Source organism: Bubalus kerabau, chromosome 15 (assembly GCF_029407905.1).
Source record: "Bubalus kerabau isolate K-KA32 ecotype Philippines breed swamp buffalo chromosome 15, PCC_UOA_SB_1v2, whole genome shotgun sequence".
NCBI lineage: Eukaryota > Metazoa > Chordata > Mammalia > Artiodactyla > Bovidae > Bubalus > Bubalus kerabau.
Genome location: NC_073638.1, coordinates 43,437,324 through 43,464,478, shown reverse-complemented (window position 1 = coordinate 43,464,478; position 27,155 = coordinate 43,437,324). Strand labels below are relative to the sequence as shown.

The 27,155-nt window shown below is 39.6% G+C and overlaps 1 protein-coding gene across 6 annotated transcripts in view; it reads right to left on the bottom strand.

Annotated features, from left to right (window-relative positions):
* Positions 1-27,155, bottom strand: part of DENND5A (DENN domain containing 5A) — a 101,979-nt gene that overhangs the window by 11,762 nt on the left and 63,062 nt on the right. For all 6 annotated transcript variants that reach the window (XM_055548684.1, XM_055548680.1, XM_055548682.1 and 3 more), the window contains 10 exons: positions 21,967-22,284; positions 20,629-20,844; positions 19,924-20,158; positions 16,964-17,114; positions 16,179-16,272; positions 13,027-13,158; positions 9,420-9,572; positions 2,877-2,961; positions 1,078-1,162; positions 476-604 (listed from right to left, as the gene is read on the bottom strand). In XM_055548684.1, the coding sequence (XP_055404659.1) occupies positions 476-604; positions 1,078-1,162; positions 2,877-2,961; positions 9,420-9,572; positions 13,027-13,158; positions 16,179-16,272; positions 16,964-17,114; positions 19,924-20,158; positions 20,629-20,844; positions 21,967-22,284 (1,598 nt within the window). The remainder of the gene's footprint in view (positions 1-475; positions 605-1,077; positions 1,163-2,876; positions 2,962-9,419; positions 9,573-13,026; positions 13,159-16,178; positions 16,273-16,963; positions 17,115-19,923; positions 20,159-20,628; positions 20,845-21,966; positions 22,285-27,155) is intronic.

Genomic DNA, 27,155 nt, shown 5'->3' with positions numbered 1-27,155 from the left:
ATCCAAGGTAGAACTCAACAAGAGCTCACTGGCTGACCAGCGGCTAAAGGAGCCAGAATAGACCATAGGAGGTCCCATAAAAGAAACCAACAGCCAAAAGGGAGGATCAGTGCTTCCTGTAGTGGTTGTGGCTTAGTCTGAAGAATCCAGGCCTTCAGAACTCAGTTCAGAGAGCACCCAGTCAACTGCTTGTCTGAATGTTCCTACTAAAACAAGCATGCTGTGTTGAGCACTGCCAAAAGAGTTATTATTCAACAACAGGAAAACAGAAAACATTTTGCAGCATAAGTGTACAATAGTGTTCTACACAGAAAGGAATAAAGAAAAAGAAGAAACGCTGCAAAACCTTCACATGCAATTTGAGTTTAGGTGAACTCAGCAGTAATGATACACCACATACTCTCCTTTCCCGTGGGTTTCCAATCCCTCCCGCCACTCCCAGGAGCTGGTTCTACTCCAAGTGGAATGGCCTTACTTGGTGAGCTCATGGTCTGAGAGAAGCTGCTTCAGGTGTCTAGAAAGTAACTTTTTTTCCATGGACAGACGCACCCACGCTCTGGCTTTTCCCACATCAGTCTTGATTTCCCCAATGTTCTGGATGTGCCTGAAGGACAAATGGGGAAAGTGAAGTGGAGGGTGGGGTGGGAAATGAACTCACTACCAACACCTCCCCTGTAATGCCAAAGGAAGTCTGGTGAGGCAGTCCCACCCCGTCCTGAGAGACTCCATCTCTCTTGTTCTCAAAATCCTGAGCTTCCATGAAGCTTTAAAAGATAGGCTCACCATAATTTAGGGGGTTGGTGAGGAAGACAGTACAGCTTTCAAAAAGCAAGGCTAACCCCAGAGCTCTTAGGCCTTGAAACACTCTGGTGTAATTCTCCAAAAATGTATGGAAACACAACTGCTTGTACAGCTCTACAAATGCATCATGAAACACAGGACCAATGAGGAGGCTTCCTGGTTAAACGAGAGGTTGTAGAAGCCCAGGTCACTGAGACTCTGCTATTTAAAGTGGACTCCTAAGCAGCAACTGAAAACAGAATTTGAGTGGCTAATTACAAATGAGCCCAGACTGACCTCATATCCTGAATGAGGGAGATTCTCAGGGGAGACATGACGGAGCTGGCATCAGACTTCCTCCGCTCTGAATCAAGAAATATTCCTAGGGAAAAAAAAAGTTGCTTAAGTCCAAAGAGATCTGACTACCGAAATAGCTAAGTACTCTTCTTATCTCAAACCACAAATTTCTACAGAAAAAAAGCTGGTTACTTTGAAAACACTTTAATCAACCATTTCATGAACATTAAGTACCTATTAGGTACCAGAGTCTACACTTTTATGCATGTTGTATCACTTAATTCTCTAATAACTTATAAAATAGCCATGGACAGTATCACAGAGGAGAAAACTGAAATTCAGAGAGGTGAGCTGCTTTGCCCCCAGTCAGCAAGCAGCAAAGTTGGGACTGGAAGGAACACAGATCCTCTGGCTCCTAATCCAACATGTTCTCATCATAATCCTTGGAAGCAGTGCTTCCGCTCAGAGCTATACTCATGTCCTACTCCTGCCTCAAAATGGACTACAGAAAGACCAAGGGAATGTGTAAGGAATGCTTAGGACTTCTAGACACAATACCTGTATATCCCCATGTCTAGCCCAATGTTTAAAATTAGTATCCTCATTATTCAGCTGCTGAGACTTTGTGGCTACACTTTATCCCTTGGCAATAACTTACATGGCTTTCCTAAGAAGATTCTGTTCTCATACCCAGAAAGTGGACTCAAAAACTCCTTATGAGGTTACTCAGGGAGCTTTTGAATCTGGTTTTTTGCCAACTATTGATATTTTCCCCACGTGCAGTGAGTGCTTATTGAGATCAACTAGTTCAAGGGCAAAGACAACAAACACTGAGTTCATGACTACCTTTTCACCTCCACTTAAACTGATTTTTACCATTAGGACAAGAACATTTAAGAAAAGTAAACAAACTCCCTGGCAGAGAGACGAGAATGAGGGATGGTATGAAGAGGAGATGCTGCCAAGAAGAAAAGGAAGAAGGGAGACAGTCCTGGAAAAGACACTGCACAAGGTTATAAAGAACAGCAGACCAGGAGACGAGAGGCCTGACTCCTGATCTGGCCTCTTCTATCAATTCACTGTGTGATCTTAAGTAAATTCAATTCCTCTCTGGATCCCAGTTTCTGTCTCTTGTAAAATAAGGGGACTGGACTAGATGATTTCTGGGGTCCTTGCCAACTTTGATATTTTTTATTAAATAGAAACAGAAAGCAACTTCAAGGGATCATGCATACCAGGCCTGGACTTTGAGAAGTTCCAAGGCACGACACTGACAAACAGGCTCTCTTAAGTGATGGGAAATCATCTCAACGCTCATCTCAGAGAAATAAAACAAAAGCGTCTGAAAACACTTGCTCCAAACACAGGACATCAGTATCAATCCAAATTCATTTAAAATCCAAATTTATTCTAAGGGTGGCCTCTTGCTGATATAAATCTTCTATCTCACTGATCAAAAGTGTATGCTGCTGCTGCTGCTGCTAAGTCGCTTTAGTTGTGTCTGACTCTTAGCGACTCCACGGACTGCAGCCCACCAGGCTCCTCTGTCCGTGGGATTTTCCAGGCACGAGTACTGGAGTGGGGTGCCATTGCCTTCTCTGTTAAAAGTGTATAGAAACACATAATAAAAGCAAACCCCATGACCTTGGCATGCCCTGTGGTCCAGAGAGCCCTGTGGCTTAAACACTACAGAGTGAAGGCTTCATTGACGTGGAACAGTCTGCTAAAGAGGATCACTTCAGTGGGGGATGGGAAAGTGAGTGGAAGGAGCTTGCCCAATGGTGCTAAGACCATCTTACCTGAGGTACTGAGGCTTCCTGATGTGAGTTTTCTCTGCCGGTTTTCCTGATAATGTAACAGGTGGGACCACAAGGCTGATTTCCCCTGGAACCAATGCAAGGGAGAAATATCTATCAGTTTAGATTTCTAAGGGTAAGTCATCTAGTGAGCAAAGTCAGAGATAATTTGAACATACAGATGTGGGCTTTTGCTAAAAAGTATCTGTCCTATTTTTTATCTCAATGTATGCCCAGATGCAATGTATATAAATATATATCCCCTACCTAAAATTAAGGAGAAATACAAAGAATGGAAGGGAACAGAAAAAAGAAATGGTCCCCCACTAGGAATAGGAAGGACATGGTCAAAAAAAGAGCCTGAGAATGGACCAGTGGATAAGAAAGAAAAAAGCAAATAACCTATCAATCTCTAAATGGTCTGTTGGTTGAAGGTCAGCTTTGGTAGTGCATAATGGCTTTTGCAGAGGAACAGATACCCAGCCTACAAGATTCTATAATAGCTCCCAAATTTCCTAAAGTAGTTAAAAGCATTCCTGCCCTCTGCAGCCTAGGGAGAGTACATCATCACAAGGATGAGGATTTACTGTGAAAGATATTTTGAAGAAGCCTGCAGAAGAGGCAGCTGGTACTTAACTGCACGTCTAAGATATACTACTGTCAACAAAGCAGAACCTTGGCACTTGAAAATGTAAAAGCTGCAGTTTAAACTGCTGGAGACATGTAGTAGTTTGTCATTTTCAGTTCAGTACAGACACTCAGTTGTGTCCGACTCTTTGCGACCCCATGAACTGCAGCACACCAGGCCTTCCTGTCCATCACCAACTCCCAGAGTTTACTCAAACTCATGTCCATCAAGATGGTGATGCCATCCAACAATCTCATCCTCTGTCGTCCCCCTCTCCTCCCACCCTCAATCTTTCCCAGCATCAGGGTCTTTTCCAATGACTCAGCTCTTTGCATCAGGAGGCCAAAGTACTGGTGCCTCAGCTTCAGCATCATTCCTTCCAATGAATATTCAAGGTTGATTTCTTTTAGGATTGACCTATTTGATCTTCCTGCTGTCCAAGGGTCTCTCAAGAGTCTTCTCCAACATCACAGTTCAAAAGCATCAATTCTTCAGCACTCAGCTTTCTTTATAGTCCAACTCTCACATCCATACATGACTACTGGAAAAACCAAAGCTTTGACTAGATGGACCTTTGTTGGCAAAGTAGTGTCTCTGCTTTTTAATATTCTGTCTAGGTTGGTCATAACTTTTCTTCCAAGGAGTAAGTGTCTTTTAATTTCATGGCTGCAGTCACCATCTGCAGTGATTCTGGAGCCCAATAAAATAAAGTCTGACACTGTTTTCACTGTTTCCCTATCTATTTGCAATGAAGTGATGGGACCAGATGCTATGACCTTAGTTTTCTGAATGTTGAGCTTTAAGCCAACTTTTTCACTCTCCTCTTTCTCTTCCATCAAGAGGCTCTTTAGTTCTTCTTCACTTTCTGCCATAAAGGTGGTGTCATCTGCATATCTGAGGTTATTGATATTTCTCCCGGCAATCTTGATTCCAGCTTGTGCTTCATTCAGCCCAGCGTTTCTCAGGGCTGAATGATGTACTTCTGCATATAAGTTAAATAAACAGGGTGACAATATACAGCCTTGACATATTCCTTTTCCTATTTGGAACCAGTCTGTTGTTCCATGTCCAGTTCTAACTTGCTTCCTGACCTGCATACAGATTTTTCAAGAGGCAGGTCAGATGGTCTGGTATTCCCATCTCCTTCAGAATTTTCCACAGTTTGTGGTGATCCACACAGTTAAAAGCTTTGACATAGTCAAATAAAGCAGAAATAGATGTTTTTCTGGAACTCTCTTGCTTTTTTGATGATCCAGCGGATGCTGGCAATTTGATCTCTGGTTCCTCTGCCTTTTCTAAAACCAGCTTGAACATTTGGAAGTTCGTAGTTCACATATTGTTGAAGCCTGGCTTGGAGAATTTTGAGCATTTCGTAACTAGCCTGTGAGATGAGTGCAATTGTGCGGTAGTTTGAGCATTCTTTGACATTGCCTTTTTGGGGGATTAGAAAGAAAACTGACCGTTTTCAGTCCTGTGGCTACTGCTGCATTTTTCAAATTTGCTGGCATATTGAGTGCAGCACTGTCACAACTTCATCTTTTAGTATCTGAAATAGCTCAGCTGGAATTCCATCACCTCCACTAGCTTTGTTCGTAGTGATGCTTCCTAAGGCCCACCTGACTTCACATTACAGGATGTCTGGCTCTAGGTAAGTGATCACACCACCATGATTATCTGGGTCGTGAAGATCTTTTTTGTACAGTTCTTCTGTGTATTCTTGCCACCTCTTCTTAGTATCTTCTGCTTCTGTTAGGTCCATACCATTTCTGTCCTGTATTGTGCCCATCTTTGCATGAAATGTTCCCCTGGTATCTCTAATTTTCTTGAAGAGATCTCTAGTCTTTCCCATTCTATTGTTTTCCTCTATTTCTTTGCACTGATCACTGAGGAAGGCTTTCATCTCTCTCCTTGCTATTCTTTGGAACTCTGCATTCAAATGGGTATATCTTTCCTTTTCTCTGTTGCTTTTCACTTCTCTTCTTGTCACAGCTATTTGTAAGGCCTCCTCAGACAACCATTTTGTTTTTTTGCATTTATTTTTCTTGGGGATGGTCTTGATTCCTGTTCTCAAATCAAGAACACAAACCTCTGGCCATAGTTCATCAAGCACTCTGTCTATCAGATCTAGTCCCTTAAATCTATTTCTCATTTCTACTGTATAATTGTAAGGGATTTGATTTAAGTCATACCTGAATGGTCTAGTGGTTTTCCCTACTTTCTTCAATTTCAGTCTGAATTTGGCAATTAGGAGTTCATATCTGAGCCACAGTCAGCTCCTGGTCTTGTTTTTGCTGACTGTATAGAGCTTCTCCACCTTTGGCTGCAAAGAATTAATCAATCTGATTTTGGTGCTGACCATCTGGTGATGTCCATGTGTAGAGTCTTTTCTAGTGTTGTTGGAAGAGGGTGTTTGCTATGAACAGTGTGTTCTCTTGGCAAAGCTCTATTAGCCTTTGCCCTGCTTCATTCTGTACTCCAAGGCCAAATTTGCCTGTTACTCCAGGTGTTTCTTGACTTCCTACTTTTCCATTTTGCGTTTTACCAAGGCACAAATCTGAATAGCATTTTCAAGCCTGATATTAAGGGAGCAATTTGCCTATAAAGTAAGTGAGCCCAGCTGGCCACCCAGCAACTGCTTTGTTTCCTTAGTCTAGTTATCCTTGTGTACATAGAGACGCTTGTCTCTATGTTAACTTGTTATAGGATTAAAAATTTTACTTCAGATTCATGATAAATATTCTCACATAGCAGATATAAATGTAGTATAATTTTAATAGTAGCATTTATTATGGTCATTTTACAAGTGATTTAGTTCTATAGTTTACAAGAGTAATAATGACAGAAACTACCATGTCTTGACATTTTCTATGAACTAAGCACTATGTTAAAAGTTTAAAATACAATATTTTATTTAATGCTTCTGACAATCCTACAATGTAGGTACCTCTACCTTCATTTTCTTTAGAAAAGAACAAACTGAGAATCAACTAAGTAACTTGTAAAAGATCATATAACTAGTAAGTAGAGTATTGGGATGCAAGTTTAAGTACAGCTAATATTAGAACCATTACTGTTAATAATGATGCTATATGGGGAGCTTCTGGAAGATAGCATTTAACTTCTGCAGCTGTATTTTCTGAAGAAAATTTTATATTTGGGAATGAATGTGGGGAATTAAGTCTCAAGATTTTTCCCATGAGAATATGGAAGATCTATTTTATTTTTATCCACCAATTAACCTGATTTGGGGAGGGGGGTGAATCAAGCATGTGAATGGGAAAAATCCCCCATCTACAGATCAGCAAGCTGTTGACATTAACTTTCTGTAGGTTTGGATTTCCTACAAGATTTAACCAACTTAAAACCCAACAACCTTAATGGCAGTTTTTAAAAAAACACACAACTAGAAAAGACCATTTTTTAAATTCACTGAAATACCAAATGTTTGAGAAAACAGATGTTCAACAAAATCAATGAGACTTACAATTCTTATACTGTTACGAACTGGTTTATTAATACTATAAAGCAGAAGACAATATGAGAGCTCAAAATATTCACAGTCTTTGATTTAGTTAATTCAACTTCTAGAAACCCATATATCCATCCATTTACCAAAAGCATTATTAACTTCTGAAAAAGCAGAGACTGCCTTATTCATCACTGTATCCCCTAAATCTAGGCAGACTAAGAAGGCAGCCTCCTTTAACACAACTGTCTGGATGTGACACAGAAATATAGCTGGTCACCAGAGTCCTCACATGTAATGATGCCAAAGAGCCAAAGGCAAGAGGAACACCAGCCATGGTGCCAGAAGGACACCCAGGTGCTCAGCGATTGCAAAGGGGCTGACTGGGACTTCAAGATTCAATATTGCCCAACTACACATTTGGGAATGTGGCCAAACAATATACAGCACCAGATTCTCCAAGAATGTCACATGCATGAAAGATGAGAAACAACCCCTTTTCACTGATCAGTCCTGAAATGGCAACAGTTACTAAACCAGTATGAAAAAACCAAACCTCAGAAAAATATACTAAAGGAAGTCCATATCCTTGGAAGATGTCACAGGAAGCCAAAGAGAGTGGTGAGGTTAACACAGGTTCTTATGAGGACCTGCTGTTGGCAGCCTTTCAGGCAGGCAGCTGGTAACAAACTGAGACTAGCAGCAAAAACTGTGGTTTGGGTTCTCTTTGACTTTCTAAGCAGGTAAGTAGTTGTTCAACAAGGTGCCCCCAGAGGGGACTGAGATGATCACTCTTTGAGAGTGAATTTGGTCACAGTTGGGTACATGATTGAGGGGACCAGGGAGCCAGGTTATAATCCCTGGACTGAAACATAACTGAGGAATTTCTCAGCAGGAGAGAAAAGTGGTCTAAACGAAGGTTAACAAAATGGAGGCCTAAGGAGAACACGCTGTAGGGATTTCAATCCCCAGCTGAACATGTCCCTGTCAGAAGGCCGAGATCTTCAATTCCTTCTGTGACACCGTCAGTGCTTCACATGTAGAGCTCCAAAATCAGAACTCAGGATAAAATGGAAGCTCAACTGAAAAGTTCCCACTATTCTGTACTGGTTGCTCACCAGTAAGTAGCCTCTGTCTATCCAGACTGAGAGGGGGATCAAATGGGCTCCAAACAAAATTCCCCAGGCTGTGGGAACTCCTAAAGGATATGGTTGCAAAGCTTCAGAGGACAAGTTTAAGACACCTGTGATGATACGGTATTACTATTTTTTAATACCTAACTCCCTAAAGACTTTTATGGAGAATAAGAAGTTTGGGGGGAGCGTATATTTTACTAAAAAACTGAAAGAGCTCAACTATATTGCCAGGCTTGCTAAACTTAAAAGAAAATGATAAAATGATCATATATAGTCTACTCATTTATTACAGAGAAAAGGAAAGAAATATAAATCCATCACATAGAACCTGGCATAATAAGAGTTATTGTATGGTGCATACCTACCACATGCCAGGTACTTTTTTTTTTTTTAACCATATCTAATTATCATAACAACCCTGAAAGCTAGGTTTTATTAACTCTGTAGTATAGATAAGGAAGATGAGACTCAGAAATTCTAAGTCACTTAAAGTTATCAAGAAGAGCTAGGATTAAAAACCAGGTCTTTCTGATTTCAATGCCTATAGTGTTGCTGCTCTACTACAAAACTCTCAACATTTTAGGGATGTGATATACAATTACTAACATTTTTAAAAGCTTATAATCACAGTGCTGTTCTTAATATTGATAAATCAGAAATAAATTAGATAACCAATAATAAAGGATTGATTTAAGTACTGCACATCTATACAGTGAAAACAGTAATTAAAACTGAACTTTTAGAAGAATAACCACAAACATTTTTAGAGAACCTCCCAGTTATAACAAGCTCTGAACTTAGTGCTTCACACAAATTATCTTTTCAAATCTTCATAAGAGTCCTATGGAGGTGTGTTCTTTTACAATTCCATCATGGACACGAGGAAAAAGAATCTTACAGAAGCTAGGTACCGTGCTCAGTTTCACAGACTGAAAGCAGGAGTTAAACCCAGGACTATCTGACTTATAGTCTCAGCTCTTAAATACTTACCATACTATCACCTAAATTAGTTAAGAACATGGAGAAGACATTCTGAGGCAAGAAAAAACAAGTTCCAAAATATTATGTACAGGATGATCCTATCTGAATTGAAAAAAAAAAAACCAAAACTCTATTGAGACATAATTCATATTACCATAAAATTCACACTTATTAGGTGTACAATTTTCTATACCAAAAAAAAAATAAATTTCAAGTCTCATTCCACAAGCACCATGTGCTATTCTTTAAAGCCAGCCAGCTGGAAAAGTGGGGAAACTAGTATGCAAAAACAGGAAGACAGTCTGCTCAAAAGGGAGAGGCCAGACATTCATTACCTGTTTCACCTGTAGCCCATGACTCCAAATCCTTTCCAGTAGGTCACAAAGACTGGCAATCAATGTGTTCTCTTCCACCCCTGTGATGTTCACTTCACCATGGCCTAGTTCCACAGCCTCTCGCCCCATCTTCTCCACCAGCATCCTCTTGGTCTATAAGAAATCAGTCGGTAAGATTAGACACCACATTAGCCAGATCACGTTCAACTAGACAGGCTTGTGGCCATCTGCCAGGTACATCTGTTGGACTGAGAGGAAGACCCACAGGTAAAGAGTGTATTTATTTTTCACCATATCGGTCAGGTTATATAGTAAAGTGCTTTCTTTAAAGAAGATAAAAACACAGAAATCACTGACCGTGGACATGTGATTTCATCACTCGGGATTCAGTGTTTTTACTTATGAGATGAAAAGAGTTGAATAAAACCCTTTGGTCATGCTTATCTCGGACATTCTCTGATTCTCATTGCCTAACTGACCTTTTAAACAAATCTTTAAAAACATTTAATCCCAGAAATATATCTGAAGTACCTGCCAAGGGGATAAAAAGTTGAGAAGAAGATCAATGGAACAAAATAGAAAGCCCAGAGATAAATCCACGCACATATGGACACCTTATCTTTGACAAAGGAGGCAAGAATATACAATGGATTAAAGACAATCTCTTTAACAAGTGGTGCTGGGAACTCTGGTCACCACTTGTAAAAGAATGAAACTAGAACACTTTCTAACACCATACACAAAAATAAACTCAAAATGGATTAAAGATCTAAACGTAAGACCAGAAACTATAAAACTCCTAGAGGAGAACATAGGCAAAACACTCTCTGACATACATCACAGCAGGATCCTCTATGACCCACCTCCCAGAATATTGGAAATAAAAGCAAAAATAAACAAATGGGACCTAATTAACCTTAAAAGCTTCTGCACATCAAAGGAAACTATTCGCAAGGTGAAAAGACAGCCTTCAGAATGGGAGAAGATAATAGCAAATGAAGCAACTGACAAACAACTAATCTCGAGAATATACAAGCAACTCCTACAGCTCAACTCCAGAAAAATAAATGACCCAATCAAAAAATGGGCCAAAGAACTAAATAGACATTTCTCCAAAGAAGACATACAGATGGCTAACAAACACATGAAAAGATGCTCAACATCACTCATTATCAGAGAAATGCAAATCAAAACCACTATGAGGTACCATTTCACACCAGTCAGAATGGCTGCGATCCAAAAGTCTACAAGTAATAAATGCTGGAGAGGGTGTGGAGAAAAGGGAACCCTCTTACACTGTTGGTGGGAATGCAAACTAGTACAGCCACTATGGAGAACAGTGTGGAGATTCCTTAAAAAACTGGAAATAGATCTGCCTTATGATCCAGCAATCCCACTGCTGGGCGTACACACTGAGGAAACCAGAAGGGAAAGAGACACGAGTACCCCAATGTTCATCGCAGCACTGTTTATAATAGCCAGGACATGGAAGCAACCTAGATGTCCATCAGCAGATGAATGGATAAGCAAGCTGTGGTACATATACACAATGGAGTATTATTCAGCCATTAAAAAGAATACATTTGAATCAGTTCTAATGAGGTGGATGAAACTGGAGCCTATTATACAGAGTGAAGTAAGCCAGAAAGAAAAACACCAATACAGTATACTAACGCATATATATGGAATTTAGAAAGATGGTAACAATAACCCTGTGTACGAGACAGCAAAAGAGACACTGATGTATAGAACAGTCTTATGGACTCTGTGGGAGAGGGAGAGGGTGGGAAGATTTGGGAGAATGGCATTGAAACATGTAAAATATCATGTATGAAATGAGTTGCCAGTCCAGGTTCGATGCACGATGCTGGATGCTTGGGGCTGGTGCACTGGGACGACCCAGAGGGATGGAATGGGGAGGGAGGAGGGAGGAGGGTTCAGGATGGGGAGCACATGTATACCTGTGGCGGATTCATTTTGATATTTGGCAAAACTAATACAGTTATGTAAAGTTTAAAAATAAAATAAAATTAAAAAAAAAAAAAAAAAGTTGAGAAGTAATTTACTTTTAGGTAAAAAAATTTTCATGTGCTCACTGTAAAACAAAAACCATGCTGTATAATGATAATTGCAGGTTTCATCACTATGTGCCAGGCACTGTACTAAGTATAACATTATCTCAGTTAAGCCAAATAGCTCTGTAAGAAGTTATTATTTTTCACAATTTATTGATAATGAAATTGAGGTCAGAGAACTTAAGTAACTTGCCCAAATTCACACAGCAAAGTAGTAGCAGATCTGGTCTTTGAATCTAAAGCTGCTTGAATATTGAATCCAAGTTCTTAAGGAAGATTTAATTGTGTTATAAATGTGTGACATATAATAATCTGAGCAAGGAAAAAAATCACCCCACACTCTACCTTGCAGAAGCAACAACTCTTAACACTCTGGCATATTTCTTTTCCGGTACTACTATTTTTAACATTTTTATTGTGAAATATATCTCATATACATACACATGTATGTGTTTATGTGAGTATATACTATTAGACTAACATGACCTAAGGTTAAGAAAAACAATAATGCCCATCTATACCTTTGAAGAACCCTATGTGCCTTCTCCAATCACCTTCCCACTCTAGAAGTGATCACTGTCCTGACTTACACAATACAACTACAGAAAAGCAAGGAAATGATTAACAATATAGTTTATTTTCTTTTCTTTTTCACTCTACTTTATGTCTGTGAAATTCATATACACTGAACAGATCTGTTGTGCAATTTAAAATATGTTAAGGTTATAAATATGCTGCGTTTGCACACATACAAAAAAACTGCAAAAGAATATAAGGAAATTTTGGGAAGTGACAGACATCCTGATGGTACTAGTGGCATCACCAGTGTATGCACATGGATATACGTATACCTTTGGCCAATTTGTGTTGCTATATGGCAGAAACCAATATTGTAAAGCAATTATTCTCTGTTTAAAAAAAAATTTTTTTTTAAATTTTAATCACCTATAGATACCTCCAAAAAAAAAAAATGATCAAGATGTATACATAAATGTGTGCCATTTTTTATATATCAATTACACCTCAATAAAATACCTTTAAAAAAATTAAGATTCTTGTAGAATGGCAAAAAAACATGCCAACAGCAAACAAACTGAGTAACACACTGACACACAGCAGGCACTCAGTGAATTCTTTTGTTTCTAAACACATGAGATCAGTGTTATCAGTAAACTAGAGGGGCAAAAATATTTGCATATGTGTAAAATGAATCTGTTGACAATTTAACTACATTAAAACTAATGATTTTAAGTAAGTAACACAAGATGTCTAAAATTAAAAACTACCACTGCCTCTCAGCTTTAAAGAATACATATTAAATTTTTATCAAGCAAACTATGCTTGCTCTCAATCAATGTTACATTTTATGTAAAACAAATACATCTAATTCCAAGTTAACAGGATCTTAACATTAGTACTATCTCATTATATTAACAATATTTTAAAAATCAAGAGAAGAATGGTCAGAGCTAAGCCTTGGTCTCACCTTGGCTGCCAAGGAAAATACACATTCAGAAGAGCCCACAGCTCACCTTGTTGCGGCATTCCTTCAGCAGACCTTCCACAAACTTCCAGTTGGTCTGGGCAATCACTGATGGGGAGAGGTTGGACAGTTTGGGCTGGCGGATGGTGCTGCCCATATTCCTGGCTTCCTGGATGTACTTCTAAAGCAAAAGGAAAAATCAAAGACAACCAGTACAGATGGGTGCCTGAAGAGGGCACTATCACCCTGCACTATCTTCCTGCACTATCTTACTGCCTCAATCTTAGGCTTAGGACAGTTTAAAAAGCAACTGTATCTTAGGGAAAACTAAGAGAACAGGGTGAATTAATTCTTTTTCTGAGGTAAAGCACTCCATGAGTGCTGGAATTATCTTGGCTTTAATAATACAAAAGGTAAAAAATACACAGTTGCAACACGTATGTGCAAACTCCTATGTGTGGACAAACCAACTATAATCTCAGAGTACTATTGAGAAAAATCATTTTCCCCACCAAGTTGGGAGGAATTTTAGCCCTCTGCTCATATCAAAGATATCCATCTTTGCTAAACTGTTGTAAAGTTGTCTCAGACTTTTTGTGACCCCATGGACTGCAGCACGCCAACCTCCCCTGTTCTTCACTATCTCCTGGAATTTGCTCAGATTCATATTCATTGAGTCAGTGACGGTAATCATCTCATCACCTGCCACTCCCTTTACCTTTTACCTTTAATCTTTCCCAGTATCAGGGTCTTTTCCAATGAGTCCACTCTTTGCATCAAGTGGTCAAAGCAGTGGAGTTTCAGCATGAGTCCTTCCAATGAATATTCAGGGCTGACTTCCTTTAGGATTAACTGGTCTGATCTCCTAGCTGTCCAAGGGACTCTCAAGAGTCTTCTCCAGCAACCCCATTTGAAAGCATCAATTCTTTAACACTCAGCCTTCCTTATGGCCAACACTCACATTCGTAAACTACTCTGGAAAAACCATAGCTTTGACTAGACCTTTGTTGGCAAAGTGATGTCTCTGCTTTTTAATATGCTATCTAGGTTGGTCATAGCTTTCCTTCCAAGGAGTAAGCATCTTTTAATTTCATGGCTGCAATCACCATCTGCAGTGATTTGGGAGCCCAAGAAAATAAAATCTGTCACTGCTTCCACTTTTTCCCCATCTATTTGCCATAAACTGATAGGACCAGATGCCATGATCTTAGCTTTTTAAATGTTGAATTTTAAGCCAGCTTTTTCAGTCTCTTCTTTCACTTTCATCAAGAAGCTCTTTAGTTCCTCTTCACTTTCTGCCATTAGAGTAGTATCATCCGCATATCTGAGGCTGCTGTTATTTCTCCTGGCAATCTTGATTCCAGCTTGTGATTCACCCAGTCCGGCATCTTACATGAAGTACTCTTGCATGTGTGCACACTCAAAACAAATGCATTTTCTGCTTTTCTATAATTTGCTGGTGATTCCCCACATGCTGTCTGTTTTAACACAGAACCCACATCAATGCAATAAACTGTACACTGACACCTTCTCAGTATCCCAGTTTCACAACCAACATTTGTACCCAACTTCTTTCTTGCCCATGTTTATCCCATAAGTACAATTCTGTCCATTCTACTTTCTGGCCCCTCATTCTGCCCCTACTATCAACCCTCAAGATTAGGCTTCAATTACTATCACCTGCACTACTGCCATCTGCTTTCTAACTTGCTAGCTACCTCCAGTACCTCTTGCTTCCAAAATATTCTGCCCACGGTCTACTTTACACAATCCACCACCACACTTTGGGTCCTGCCATCTCCTCTACTTGCAATGCTCATCTCTGTTCCTAATAATCCTATCATCCTCAAGACTAAAACAGATGCTAGTTCCTCTAAGCAGTCTTGTTTGAGATTATCCCAGACAGAATGGAACTCTGTTTTCTCTAATCAGTAATCAAACACTGGCATGCCTCCCATACAGCTCTTTCAAAAGATTCTTCTACTAAAGACAGTTGCATACCTGCCTTTGCTCCCTTAGTAAACTGGCATTCCCTGAGGACAAGGCTATCTCCTTGTCATTTTTATATTTCAAAGTGTTTACTACAGTGATTTTGACCAAGAAAGCGTGCTCAATAAACCCTGCTGAAAGAAATATTTATGGAGGTTAGGTGGAAGACCTAGAGGAGGAGAACTTTAAAAATAACACCCACACCCTACACCCATTATGCCATCCTCACAAAAACATTAAGTGCAACTGTACCCTATAAACCAGCAGTTAAAAATTCATGACCATACTTTGCAATTTTAATTTATTCATTTAAAAAACAGCAAAAGCAAAATATTTTCCCATCCACTGAGGTGCTAGACACATATGAAAATAATATGCTTTACTTGACTTTGTATAAAATGCAAACTGCAGGGTCTCTTCTTAAAGAGAAGTTGCTGAAATAGGTTTCTGAAGCTTAAGCTCCATTTTCACAACTTCACTGCAACTCAGTAAGGCAAGGTCTGCAACTTGAGGTTTATAACTTGAGGTTACAGAAGTGCTGAGAAACTCTGCTTACAAGCAATGAGGACTCAGGTCAATTGAAGAATCCTCAATCCCCAGGCACCTGATAATAATATTCCCTTGGCTCCTCTGAGAAAAAAGTCAAGATTATCTCTTTTAAATTAAGATGAAGAAAAAAAAATAGGTAAAAAAGGCTTCTCCTCCCCAGGTTCAGAGATTCACAGCATTAACCCAAGTTCAGCTTTTCCTCCATCTCATTCTAACAAATTAACTTCTTTTCTATCATACCAAACACACACAAAAGCCTCAAAAATTTTCAAAGGAATTTTCCCAAGTTGTAGAATCTTACTCCCTGATGTTCCTGTCACCCCTACCACTCTCCCTACACCTGGGAGAGAGTGAGTATCATGCATGAGTGACTACTGAAACAATAGTGAAAGGCTTTCTTCCAAGTACTGGGAGCATCACTAAACACAAGTGCAAGTCTGGCTCAGGAGAGGATGCATGTGGTTAGTGGCTGCTGCCACTTGTGAACCACTGTACATCCTTGTCACAAGCCAGGCCTGTATCACGTATCAGGAACTAACTCATTATTAACCCTTCCCTGTGGAAAGGATGTTTGAATCAGATCAGAGACCAAGGACATATGAAAGAGAAGGAGGGTACAGCATGGTAACAGGGTCATTTCTTATCATTCTCAAGGTGTCTTACCTCTCTCTGGTCATTGTCTAAGCGCAGGTGTTCTGTGTGCTGCTTCTGCCGGTCTTTACGCCTCCACTGGGCAGGAGCATTCCTTTTTGTCCACCTGATAGAATCAAAGCAGACAATTAAGAATATTCGGCTAAGAAAGTAAGGTCAACTTATAGGAGAAAACTTAAACATCTAGGGACCAATGGGAAGCTACCAAGAAGTCATCAGAGGTAGCTCAGAAACCTTGATATAAGGGCAGGTTAAAGATCAGTGACTGGGCAATAAAGAGATATCTTTCCAGGGAACCAAGACGTTCTCTCTCTTGAAACATCTACAGAAACTTCACTTGCAGATCCAAAACTATTTTCACTCATCTCTGCCTGGCCTTCGATAAACTCATCTCCGAAAGTTAACAAAGGAAAAACAATTCTGCTAAGTTACTGAGTTTCAGGTCAGACTTCAATTATTTCAACCACCACTTACTCTACTCCACCACTTACAGTGCTAGCTAGGTGCTGTTTGGGCCCAGTTATGAGATTTGCAGATGATTTTAACCCATCTGCAGTCTGGCCTTTTACAGGTCCTGATACATGGAGCTATCCCAATTTGCACAGTGGAGACAGGAGCTGATGATGTGCTGTCACCTGTTTCCTTGTTTAAACAAGTGAACAACCTGGACAGTTTGTATCTTCTCCACATTTGCTTTATAAAAGTCAAGGTCTTCTGGAAATGACAGTCTAGGTCCAGATACTATATTACCACTGTGACCTGGGAGCTGCACCAGGGAATCTCTGGGGTTGACTCACTTGTTGCTGGCTGGCCCAGTGGAAAGCACGTCAGACTGTAGCTTAGGGAAGAAGCCTGGTTCATACTTCCCTTGTCCAATCTTCATGTCAAGTAAATGGGGATGAACCGCAGTATGATCAATTTTTGCCAATCGCAGCTCAATTGCTTTCTCTGGATAAGAATGAAAAAGAAAGTCCAGTACTTTAAAAAATGTATCAAATTCCGGGCCATAAAACAAGTCTCAATAAATCTGAAATAACTTGAATCAGACAGTTAAGTCCTGTGACCAACAACAATCATTAATACCTTAACACTAAATAACACATTTCTAAATAAACCAGCGGTCGAAAAGGAAATCAAAAAAGGAAATAAAATATTTTGAGCTGAATAAAAAGGAAAACACAAGATACCAAAATTTGTGGAACTTCATTCTTTAAAAAAGAATTTCCAAGATCCCCTCTAAATGTCACATTTTAAAGAATCTCTAAAAAGTCACCATTAGCTATGTTTTTACCATTTTCCAATCACACTGATTTAAGAAACTGAGTTGTCCATGCAGAATGAGATGAGGTAGCTGAGCTACTCTAGGCTAGAAATCTGAAGCCAGCAGGAAGAACCCTGAACAAGCATTATTGGATTACGTATCTCAGGAATATACCAATGGCATTACTCCTGGGAACAGAGTGTGTAGTTGCGTGGAGGGTCTTTGATACTCATTTTTCTGAAAGGAGTCACAGAAATGAGGGTTAGTTAGCTCTCCTTCCATATCCCAAACCCCACATTCTAACTGACCACAAGAATTCATGTCCTGGCCACAAATGAGACAAGCGTAATTCATATCAGTATTTGGTATTCAACAAATGGATTACAGATGGGCTGAGGACTGACTGCCTCAACCTCTGGGCAGGAGAACAAGGCCTCAAGTCACCACAGCCTCTCATTTTAGTCTCCAGTATAAGCAGACTCCTCCCTTTAGCCCCACAATGTTAAGGTTAAGTCACTTCAGCTGTGTCCGACTCTTTGAGACTCTATGAACTATATAGCTTGCCAGGCTCCTCTGTCCATGGGATTCTCCAGGCAAGAATACTGGAGTGGGTTGCCATTTCCTCCTCCAGGGGATCTTAACGACACAGGGATCAAACCTGCATCTTTTATGCCTCCTGTATTAGCAGGCAGGCTCTTTACCACTAGCACCACCTGGGAAGCCCTCTGACCCCACAGAGCTATCTACAAAAGCAGGCTCCTGCTCTGGACACTCTTGGCTGCAGAAAACACACACCCAGGCAGGTCAGCTCTGCACACAGTGCCAAGGCCACATGTGTGCGGGCATGCAATCTGTGCTCTGTGGGGGACCAGCCTGACCAGCTCTAATGGGCAGACCTGGAGAACACTTCAGGATGTGGGTCTCCTGGGGAGAGGACATGCATCCTGACCAAGCAGGCCCAAATTCAAGGCTTCCTGGCCTTAAGTGGTAGACCTGGGCTCTCAAAGCCATATATAAATATTGTCATTTTCAAGTGTAACACAACATGAAAAGATTGGGAAGTCCTGCTTTAAAGTGATGGTTTAGGAGATCACTTTGCTCCCCAGGACCAAAACCTTAGGCAGTGTTCTGGAATCTGAAACTGGATGTGTGCTCTAGGAGGCAAAGATGACTATGTCAGAGTACTCCACCTGCATGGGCAACATGTCCTCAAGTCTTGGCCAAGAGGACTATCATCTTAATGAAAGGCCTAGAGCATGAGCTGAAAGATAAAGTCAGAAGGCTACCAAGCATAAGGTTGAGGAAGCCAGGACATTGTCCAAACTGTCACCACTTGTATCTTCAAAACCTAAAAAAATGCATGGCACAGTCATTCATTCATTTAGTAAATACTTGGTGAGCACTTACCATACACTGGGCACAAAGTATTTACGTTTAGTAAATGAACAAACAAAACATACCAATAAGCCACAAGGACACTGAATATCACTCATGAAGTGAGCACACTACTTAATTTGCACCTCAGGCTGAGACTATTCTCTAGCTAAACTGATCCAGACAGAATCTCTGTGAACAAAAAGGTGTACTCCACCATGCAAGTAGCAAACTACTTTTAACATCTATATGTTCTAGGTATAATGTTAGAGGAGTGGGAGTAAGACAATGAGTAAATACAGTCTCAGATCTTAAATTGTTCCCCGATAATGATACCTCAGAACAGAGATTATAAAGGGGAGGCAAGAATAAGGTACAAAAGAGCTTAGCAAAGAAATCAACTCAGACTGAGAGCATCAGAGAAGGCTTCAGAGGAAGAGAAACATCAGCTGGATTTCTATCAGCAGCTTACTTACCCATAACTCACTCACCCCTTCTTTCTTGCTAATAGAATCTCAATACAGTTTGGGCTAACATTATACCAAGTCAATACTCACTTTCATAGCTTCCCTTGCACTTAACAGTAGTCACATAATATGCTTTTATGAGACAATAGAAGCTGTTGGGAATTTCTGGGAAAGCTTTTGCTTTCTGATATAAGAGGGACGATACAGCTGGCATCAACTTTCCCCTTTGCCCTGAATTTGAACATAGAAGGCTTCTTGTAACAATGAGGCAATAAGCATGAATATAATAAAAGTCAACATGTTAAAAATATCGGAATGAAAAGACAGAATTTCATTTCCTGATTACATTGCTGAGCAGCCGAACCACCACCAATTCTGCCCCTCTTGATAATTTGAGAACAATAACCCCCATTTATTTAATGTGCTGCTAATTAGATTCTCTAGTACTTATAGCAGGACCCATTCTTAACTGACACAGTGTTAAACGATGAGAAAAAGTTTGCCAGGCAAAAAAGACAGAGGAAAGCATTGCAGGCAATGGAAACAACTTATGCAAAAGCAGAAAACAAGAGAAAGAAGCTGGCATGTTTAGGAATAAGGACATGTTAGTGACATAATCCAAGAGGCTAGAAAGCTAGCAACAAGGAGGCCTCACTTGCTTCATCCACTGTGGTACACTTCTGGTACATGGATGTGCGCAGAGTAGGTGTCCGAACATTCAACAGCCTGATCTTGTCTACTCGGGAGTCAAACACCCGGAGCACAGGATCTTTATCATCATCGTCATGACACATGATTTTGTTGTCAATGAAAGAAGCAAACATCTGAGTCTCCAAGAATCTTGAGAGGAAAGGCAGGTAGGGCTCAGGCTGATCTGACAGAAAAGATGCCTGGTGGGACCAAAAGGAAACAGAGAGTCATCGAGAGTGAAGAGGTCATGTCAGCCTCAATCAACCAAGCCTACATATAGGTTAATTGTTCTCTGAAGCTTCCTAGGTCTTTATAAAAAGCAAAGCGCAAAACCTCATCATTTTAAAAAATGTATATATTTCAAATATCCTGAAACTTTGACACACCGGCCTAAACTTACTCAGGTAACCTACTGTGGCAATCAACATTACCAGAATCCTAGTGTTCAACCTGCATGTGCATCTGTGCCTAAGAGAGCTCCGAAAGAAGGTAAATCACCTGATAGCAATAACCCACACTCTGCTCTAAAGCAACCAAACACTTTACCAACACCAGAAGGACCGAGAACTTGTTTCCAGCACGTTTTATGGAAGAAAAACTCATCTTCAGTCACATCTTTAAATGTTCTCATTTCTTACCACCTCCCCAGCAGGACTATATTAATACTTACCTTATCAAAATTTTGCATCTGCTCTCTGTTGGTAAACCAGGACTCCTTATCCTGGCTGGGCTGAATGACAAACACCTCATAGTCTGCAAACATCTGAGTGAAACGATTTGCAAAAACTTCCCGGATCTGAATGTTTAGCTGGTAAATCCTGAGTTCTTCTTCATCACACTGAACTTTGAGATCCTTATTGCTACTGGGGTCTTCACGCACTTCCAGCTACAAAAACAAAACAAAATAAAACAGTTGAGAACACCCAAGTTTTTCTTTTTATCCCAAAGAAAGGCAACTCATCCTTTTTTCCCCACAAGAGTCATTCAAAAGAGAAAAAAATGGGGGAAAAATGGAAGGAATTCTGACATGAAGAAGAGATAAATGAGGGTGTTCCACTCGCAGGAATCCAGCAACTCAATGAAAGTGGAGAGAAACTCATTACAGGCCGAGAAACAGCAATAGAAGAAAAGGCACTAGTTATCCCAAGGGTCAGGAAAGAAGGAATTTGGGAAGGCAATAAGAAAATGATAATGCAAAGCACCAAGGTCAGACTCTCATTCTCCCTTCATCTCTTTTTCTCCCCCATATTAACGTTTCCTTTCTCCCTAAAAATTTTTCCTTACTGGTCTCTTTTAACCTCTTAAATCTCTCTAAATATTTCTCTGCTCTTTTTTAACTGGCCATTATTTTTCTTTTTTAATATCTGCTCTACTAACAAACCAGGAAAATGACATGTTTCATACTGCACTAAAAAAAAAAAGCCCAACAAAATGATTACCCTATTTTGTTTATATGTAATTTAAGAAAGTGATATAACAGTGAGAATGGAGAGGGTGAAGAGATGAGTAAACAACTACGGAAAGCAGACAGTCTCATCAAAGTCAGGCAATGGAAAGCTAATACATCCCCGGGAAAAGCAGAGGACTAGAATTCAAGAGGACCAGGTTCTAACTTCAAGTCAACCACATAGAGGCATTTAATCTTAAGCAAAACACTCTGGCTCTCTAAGTCAACAATCCCTGCTCTATGTGCTCTAGGTTGCTGTGACATTCACATGGCAATGGATCTGAAAGAGGTCCAAACTCAGACTGCCACCATCACCCCTCTAAGTCTCTGCAGCAGTGTTTAGAGAATGACAGCAGTTTCTCCTTGATGTCCAAGTGAAAAGCTACCCAGATTTAGATTCAAGTAGCATTCACATAGGATCATGTTTGCCAGGGCCAAATCCAGAGTCTCCCACACAGAGCATCCTTTCACTATTCACAGGTATGCACTGGGTACTTTCTTACCCTATACTTTATTTGACCAGGTCATCACCTTAGCTCAGACCCATATACAACATCTTACCTTCTCCAGGCTCACCCCAGTCCTCTTGACCAAGGCCTGCAGACGGGCAATAGTTTCATTCTCCTTGAGGAACTCATAGGAATGTAAAGGGGAGCCTGCGATGTTTCCATTCCTCTTGTCAGAGACGAGCTCAGAGGCCCGGAGCCTCTTCAGCTTGGAAGCACTCTCGCTGCAGTGAAGGTTTCCTTCAGGGGGAATGCCAAATGCCATGAGAATCTCAGAGACTTCCTGGACAAACTCCAATTTGTTGGGAAACTGAGGCAAGTCCTCTGGTAACTCAATGAAGTGGTTGTCAATGTCCACAAAGCAGAGGTTAGCCTGGTAGTCAAAACAGGAGGAGGACTGTGAACAACTCCAGAGTTATTTAGAGGAATAATGAACAAGAGAGGAAAGAGCAAACATCTGCAATGGAGATAAATTAGGTGTGGCATAAAGATGGGGTGGAAGGAGGTTGACCTGAGTTCCAATACTGCCCTGATGCTTTCCAGTCTTGGGATCTTGGGAAAGTTATGAAACTCTGTTTCCTCAGTTATAAAATGAAGATAAAAATATTTACCTTAGTGATAAGGATTATATAAGTACATAGATGCTTAGTATCTAGCACCAAATTCTCACATAGTAAATGCTCATAGAATATTTACTGAACTCACAAATTCTTACAACAGTAGAAAGAGTACTAGGAGAGTGTCAGAAAGTCTGGGTACCAGATCTGACTCTGTCACTATCTCCCTATATGGTCCTGAGCATGCCAGTATTTCTTTCTGAGCCTCATTCCTGATTTGTAAGATTTGGTGGCTGGTCTTGATTTCTGTGCTTCCTTCTGCCTTTAAGACTGCTTCTGAGAGGATACAGAGAGACAGTACTTTCATACACTGCTGGGGAGGCAGGTAATCTAGATAAACAAAAAGCAACCTGGCAATAGTTATCCTTATTTTACAGACAAACTGACACAGAGAGGTTAAGTAACTTGTCCAAAGTCACACAGCTAGTAAGTAGTACATCCGGGATTTGAACTCAGCTGGCCTGACTTCAGTCGTATCCTCAAGCTTGTAACCATCCACTCTTCTCCTGAGAGGTCTTAGTATGTTTCTTGTTCAGTTTAACTTAAATATTTCATAGTTCTCAACCATGTTGGAATTTTCGAGTAATGCTGCTATAAATTAGAAAAGTCTTCTATCTTTGTATATTTATAACCATGAACCTGTTGCCAAGTATCTTTGTATATTTATCTTATAACCATGAACCAATTGCCAAGATGATTGTCATTTGCTTCACTGCAGAGTATTATTATGTGCTTAATTAAGCATTTATTATAACAAGGATAAAGAGACAACCAACATCAAGGATTTAGGACAGTGTTAGTATACAATAAATGTCAATCGACACTGTTATTATCACTGTGGAATATAAAATTTCAATAAATGAATATACACACAAGTACACACTATATATTATTATATAGGAAAATTCCATAATGAAAAGATGCTAATTATCCCCACATTTGTAAATTTAATGTAAAATGGTTTTAACTCCCAGAAAGATTTTTACTTTTTTGAAGGGCATATCTGATGAACTGACTGAATCTTACCTATAAAAATAAAAGAAAAAAATATCCAAGAAAATTCTGAGGCCACACTTATGGCAGAAGGCAAAGAAGAACTAAAGAGCCTCTTGATGAAAGTGAAAGAGGAGACTGAAAAAGTTGGTTTAAAACTCAACATTCAGAAAACTAAGGTCATGGCATCTGATCCCATCACTTCATGGCAAATAGATGGGGAAACAATGGAAACAGTGACAGACTTTCTTTTCTTGGGCTCCAAAATCACTGCAGATGGTGACTGCAGTCATGAAATTAAAAGACGCTTACTCCTTGGAAGAAAAGTTATGACCAACCCAGATAGCATATTCAAAAGCAGAGACATTAGTTTGCCAACAAAGGTCCATCTAGTCAAAGCTTTGGTTTTTCCAATAGTCATGTATGGATGTGAGAGTTGGACTATAAAGAAAGCTAAGTGCCAAAGAATTGATGCTTTTGAATTTTGGTGCTGGAGAAGACTCTTGAGAGTCCCCTGGACAACAAGGAGATCCAACCAGTCAACACTAAAGAAAATCAGTCCTGAATATTCATTGGAAGGACTGATGCTGAAGCTGAAGCTCCAGTACTTTGGCCACCAATGCGGAGAGCTGACTCATTTGAAAAGACGCTGATGCTAGGAGTGACTGAAGGCAGGAGGAGAAGGGACAACAGAGGATGAGATGGTTGGATGGCATTACTGACTGAGTTTGAGCAAGCTCCAAGAGTTGGTGATGGACAGGGAGGCCTGGCGTGCTGCAGTCCATGGGGTCACAAAGAGTCAGACACAACTGTGCAACTGAACTGAACTGCCTTGCTGGATTCTAATACAAATGTAAAACAACAATCTGTTGGAAAAGAATAGTCTTGAACAGACCAATCTATTGTGGATGGATTGTTCAATAAATGTTTTGGGGACAAATGGACATTTAGAAATTGTTAAAAGTATAATACCATACTCAAAAATAAATTTGAGATAGACTGAAGATTTAAATATAAATAAAGCCACTTTGTCATAAAAAAAAATTTCTACCTTTTAGAGACACATATGAAATACATGATGACATAATAATGTTGTGTGAGATTTGCTTCAAAATAATCCAGTAGGTTCATCCAGAAGGGTAAATGGGGAAAGGGTAGAGGATACAGTAAGAAGAGTTGGCCATGAATTGATGATTACTGTGCAATGATGGATGTTAGCCTCTCTATTTTTACGTATGTTCAACATTTTCCATAACAAAAAGTGAAAAAATATAAAAACATTCACAAAAGTATTAAAAGAAAATATAAATGATTACTATTAAGCCTTAGGGTAGAGAGTTGGGCTTTCTAAACTCTGGTGGTGGTGGTGGTGATGGTGGTTTAGTTGCTAAGTCGTGTCTGACTCTTGCGACCCCAGGTACTGTAGCCTACAAGGCTCCCCTGTCCATGGGATTCTCTAGTCAAGAATACTGGAGTGGGTTGCCATTTCCTTCTCCAGGGGATCTTTCCAACCCAGGAAGCAAACCCGGGTCTCCTGCATTGTGGGCAGATTCTTTACCAAATGAGCTACGAGGGAAGCTTTAAACTTTATTCAAGGTTAAAAACCTTGTATAAACACTGCCATTAAAAAAATTTTTTTAATAATCTGGCAAACAATAATTGTCATACATAACATGTAAAAGATTAATATTCAAAGAAATTATTGAGATAAAGCTAATTCATCCAGCTGGAAAATGGCTATGAAAGGCAAACAGAAGAAGTTTCTGTTAATTTCAAATATATGAAAAGATGTTCAGTTTCACTAATAAACCAAGAAATGCAAACAAAATATTTTTACCTACTAGGTTAGCAAAAATGTAAAAGATTTACAGTGTCCAACCCTGGCAAAGTTACTAGGAAACAAAGACTGTTACTGGGAATATGAGTTGACAACTTTCTGGGAACAATCTTAAAGACGTTATTTTTTTAAACCAGTCCAACCCAGAAACTAGAAATTACCAATATTTTTATCTACCAATGTACTTCTCCCCAACCTACACAGTTTCACCCCCAGGTAATTACTATCCTGAATTCTATGTTATCTTTTTGCCTTTTTTCATTTATCACATATGTATACATGTCTTTAGATTCTTTGCTTGTTTTTAAATTCTGTAAAAGGATCACTGTTCTTTAAGTAGTCTTATGGTACTACTTTTCTTCACTCAACATTAAGTTACTAACAATCAGCCGTTTTGTTTTATTTAACTATCCATTATTCATTTTCACTCTTATACAATATTCCACTGTGTGTATATAGAACAATTTATCAATCTTCTCATCAAAAGGCCTTCAACTAGCTTCCTGTGTATTGCTTTTACACTTTTATACATGTTTTCTTGGACACAAGTACAAGATCTTCTCTTGGTTATATCCTAGGAGTGAAACTGCTATGTCATAATGTATGCAAATGTTCAATTTTACAAGATAAGTCCTAGCTGCATTCCAAAATGGTTTTAACAATTTACATTTTTGCCAACAATCTAAAGTGATCCTACTAATAATCCAAGTATTTTCCAAAACTTGGTATCATCAGATTTCTTAATATACCCACTTGAGTTCAGTTTAGTCGCTCAGTCGTGTCCAACTCTTTGCAACCCTATGGACTGCAGCAAGCCAGGCTTCCCTGTCCATCATCAACTCCCGGAGCTTGCTCAAACTCATGTCAATCAAGTCAGTGATGCCATCCAACCACTTCATCCTCTGTTGTCCCCATCTCCTGCTGCCTTCAATCTTTCCCTGCATCAGGGTCTTTTCCAATAAGTCAGTTCTTTGCATCAGGTGGCCAAAGTATTGGAGCTTCAGCATCAGTCCTTCCAATGAATATTTAGGACTGACTTCCTTTAGGATTTTAGGGTTTGACCTCTTTGCAGTCCAAGGGACTCTCGAGTCTTCTTTAGCACTATAGTTCAAAAACATCCATCCTTCGGTGCTCACCTTTCTTTATGGTTCAACTCTCATATCCATACATGACTACTGGAAAAACCAGAGCTTTGACTAGATGGGCCTTTGTTGACAAAGTAATGCCTCTGCTTTCTAATATGCTCTCTAGGTTGGTCACAGCTTTTCTTCCAAGGAGCATCTTTTAATTTCATGGCTGCAGTCACCACTTGCAGTGATTTCGGAGCACAAGAAAATAAAGTCAGATAATGTTTCCACTTGACTGGGTACATTTAATTTACACTTTCCTGATTTCAAGATATGTGTATTTTTTATGCAATCTCTCTTCATATGGTTAGCCCATTTATCTATTGGGTTGCTCATCTTCTTACCTATTTGCAAAAGTTCTTTATAATCTCCTGATGCTAACTCCTTATAGGCTGTATGTGTCCTACACATATCTTCTCCTAGCTTTTATCTTTTCATTTTAAAATGTCTTTTTCTTAATTAAAAAAATCAAATTTGTCAATCTTTTATTTTATGGAAAGTGTTTTCTTCATCTTATTCACAAAGTTCCTACCCCGAGATCAAGACTGTACTAATGTTTTCTTCTAGATGATTTAAATTTTTGCTTTTGACATTTAAATGCTTATTCCATCTCAAGTTGACTTTGTTATGCGATTTTGGTAAGAATCCTTTTTTTCCTATGGACAAGCAA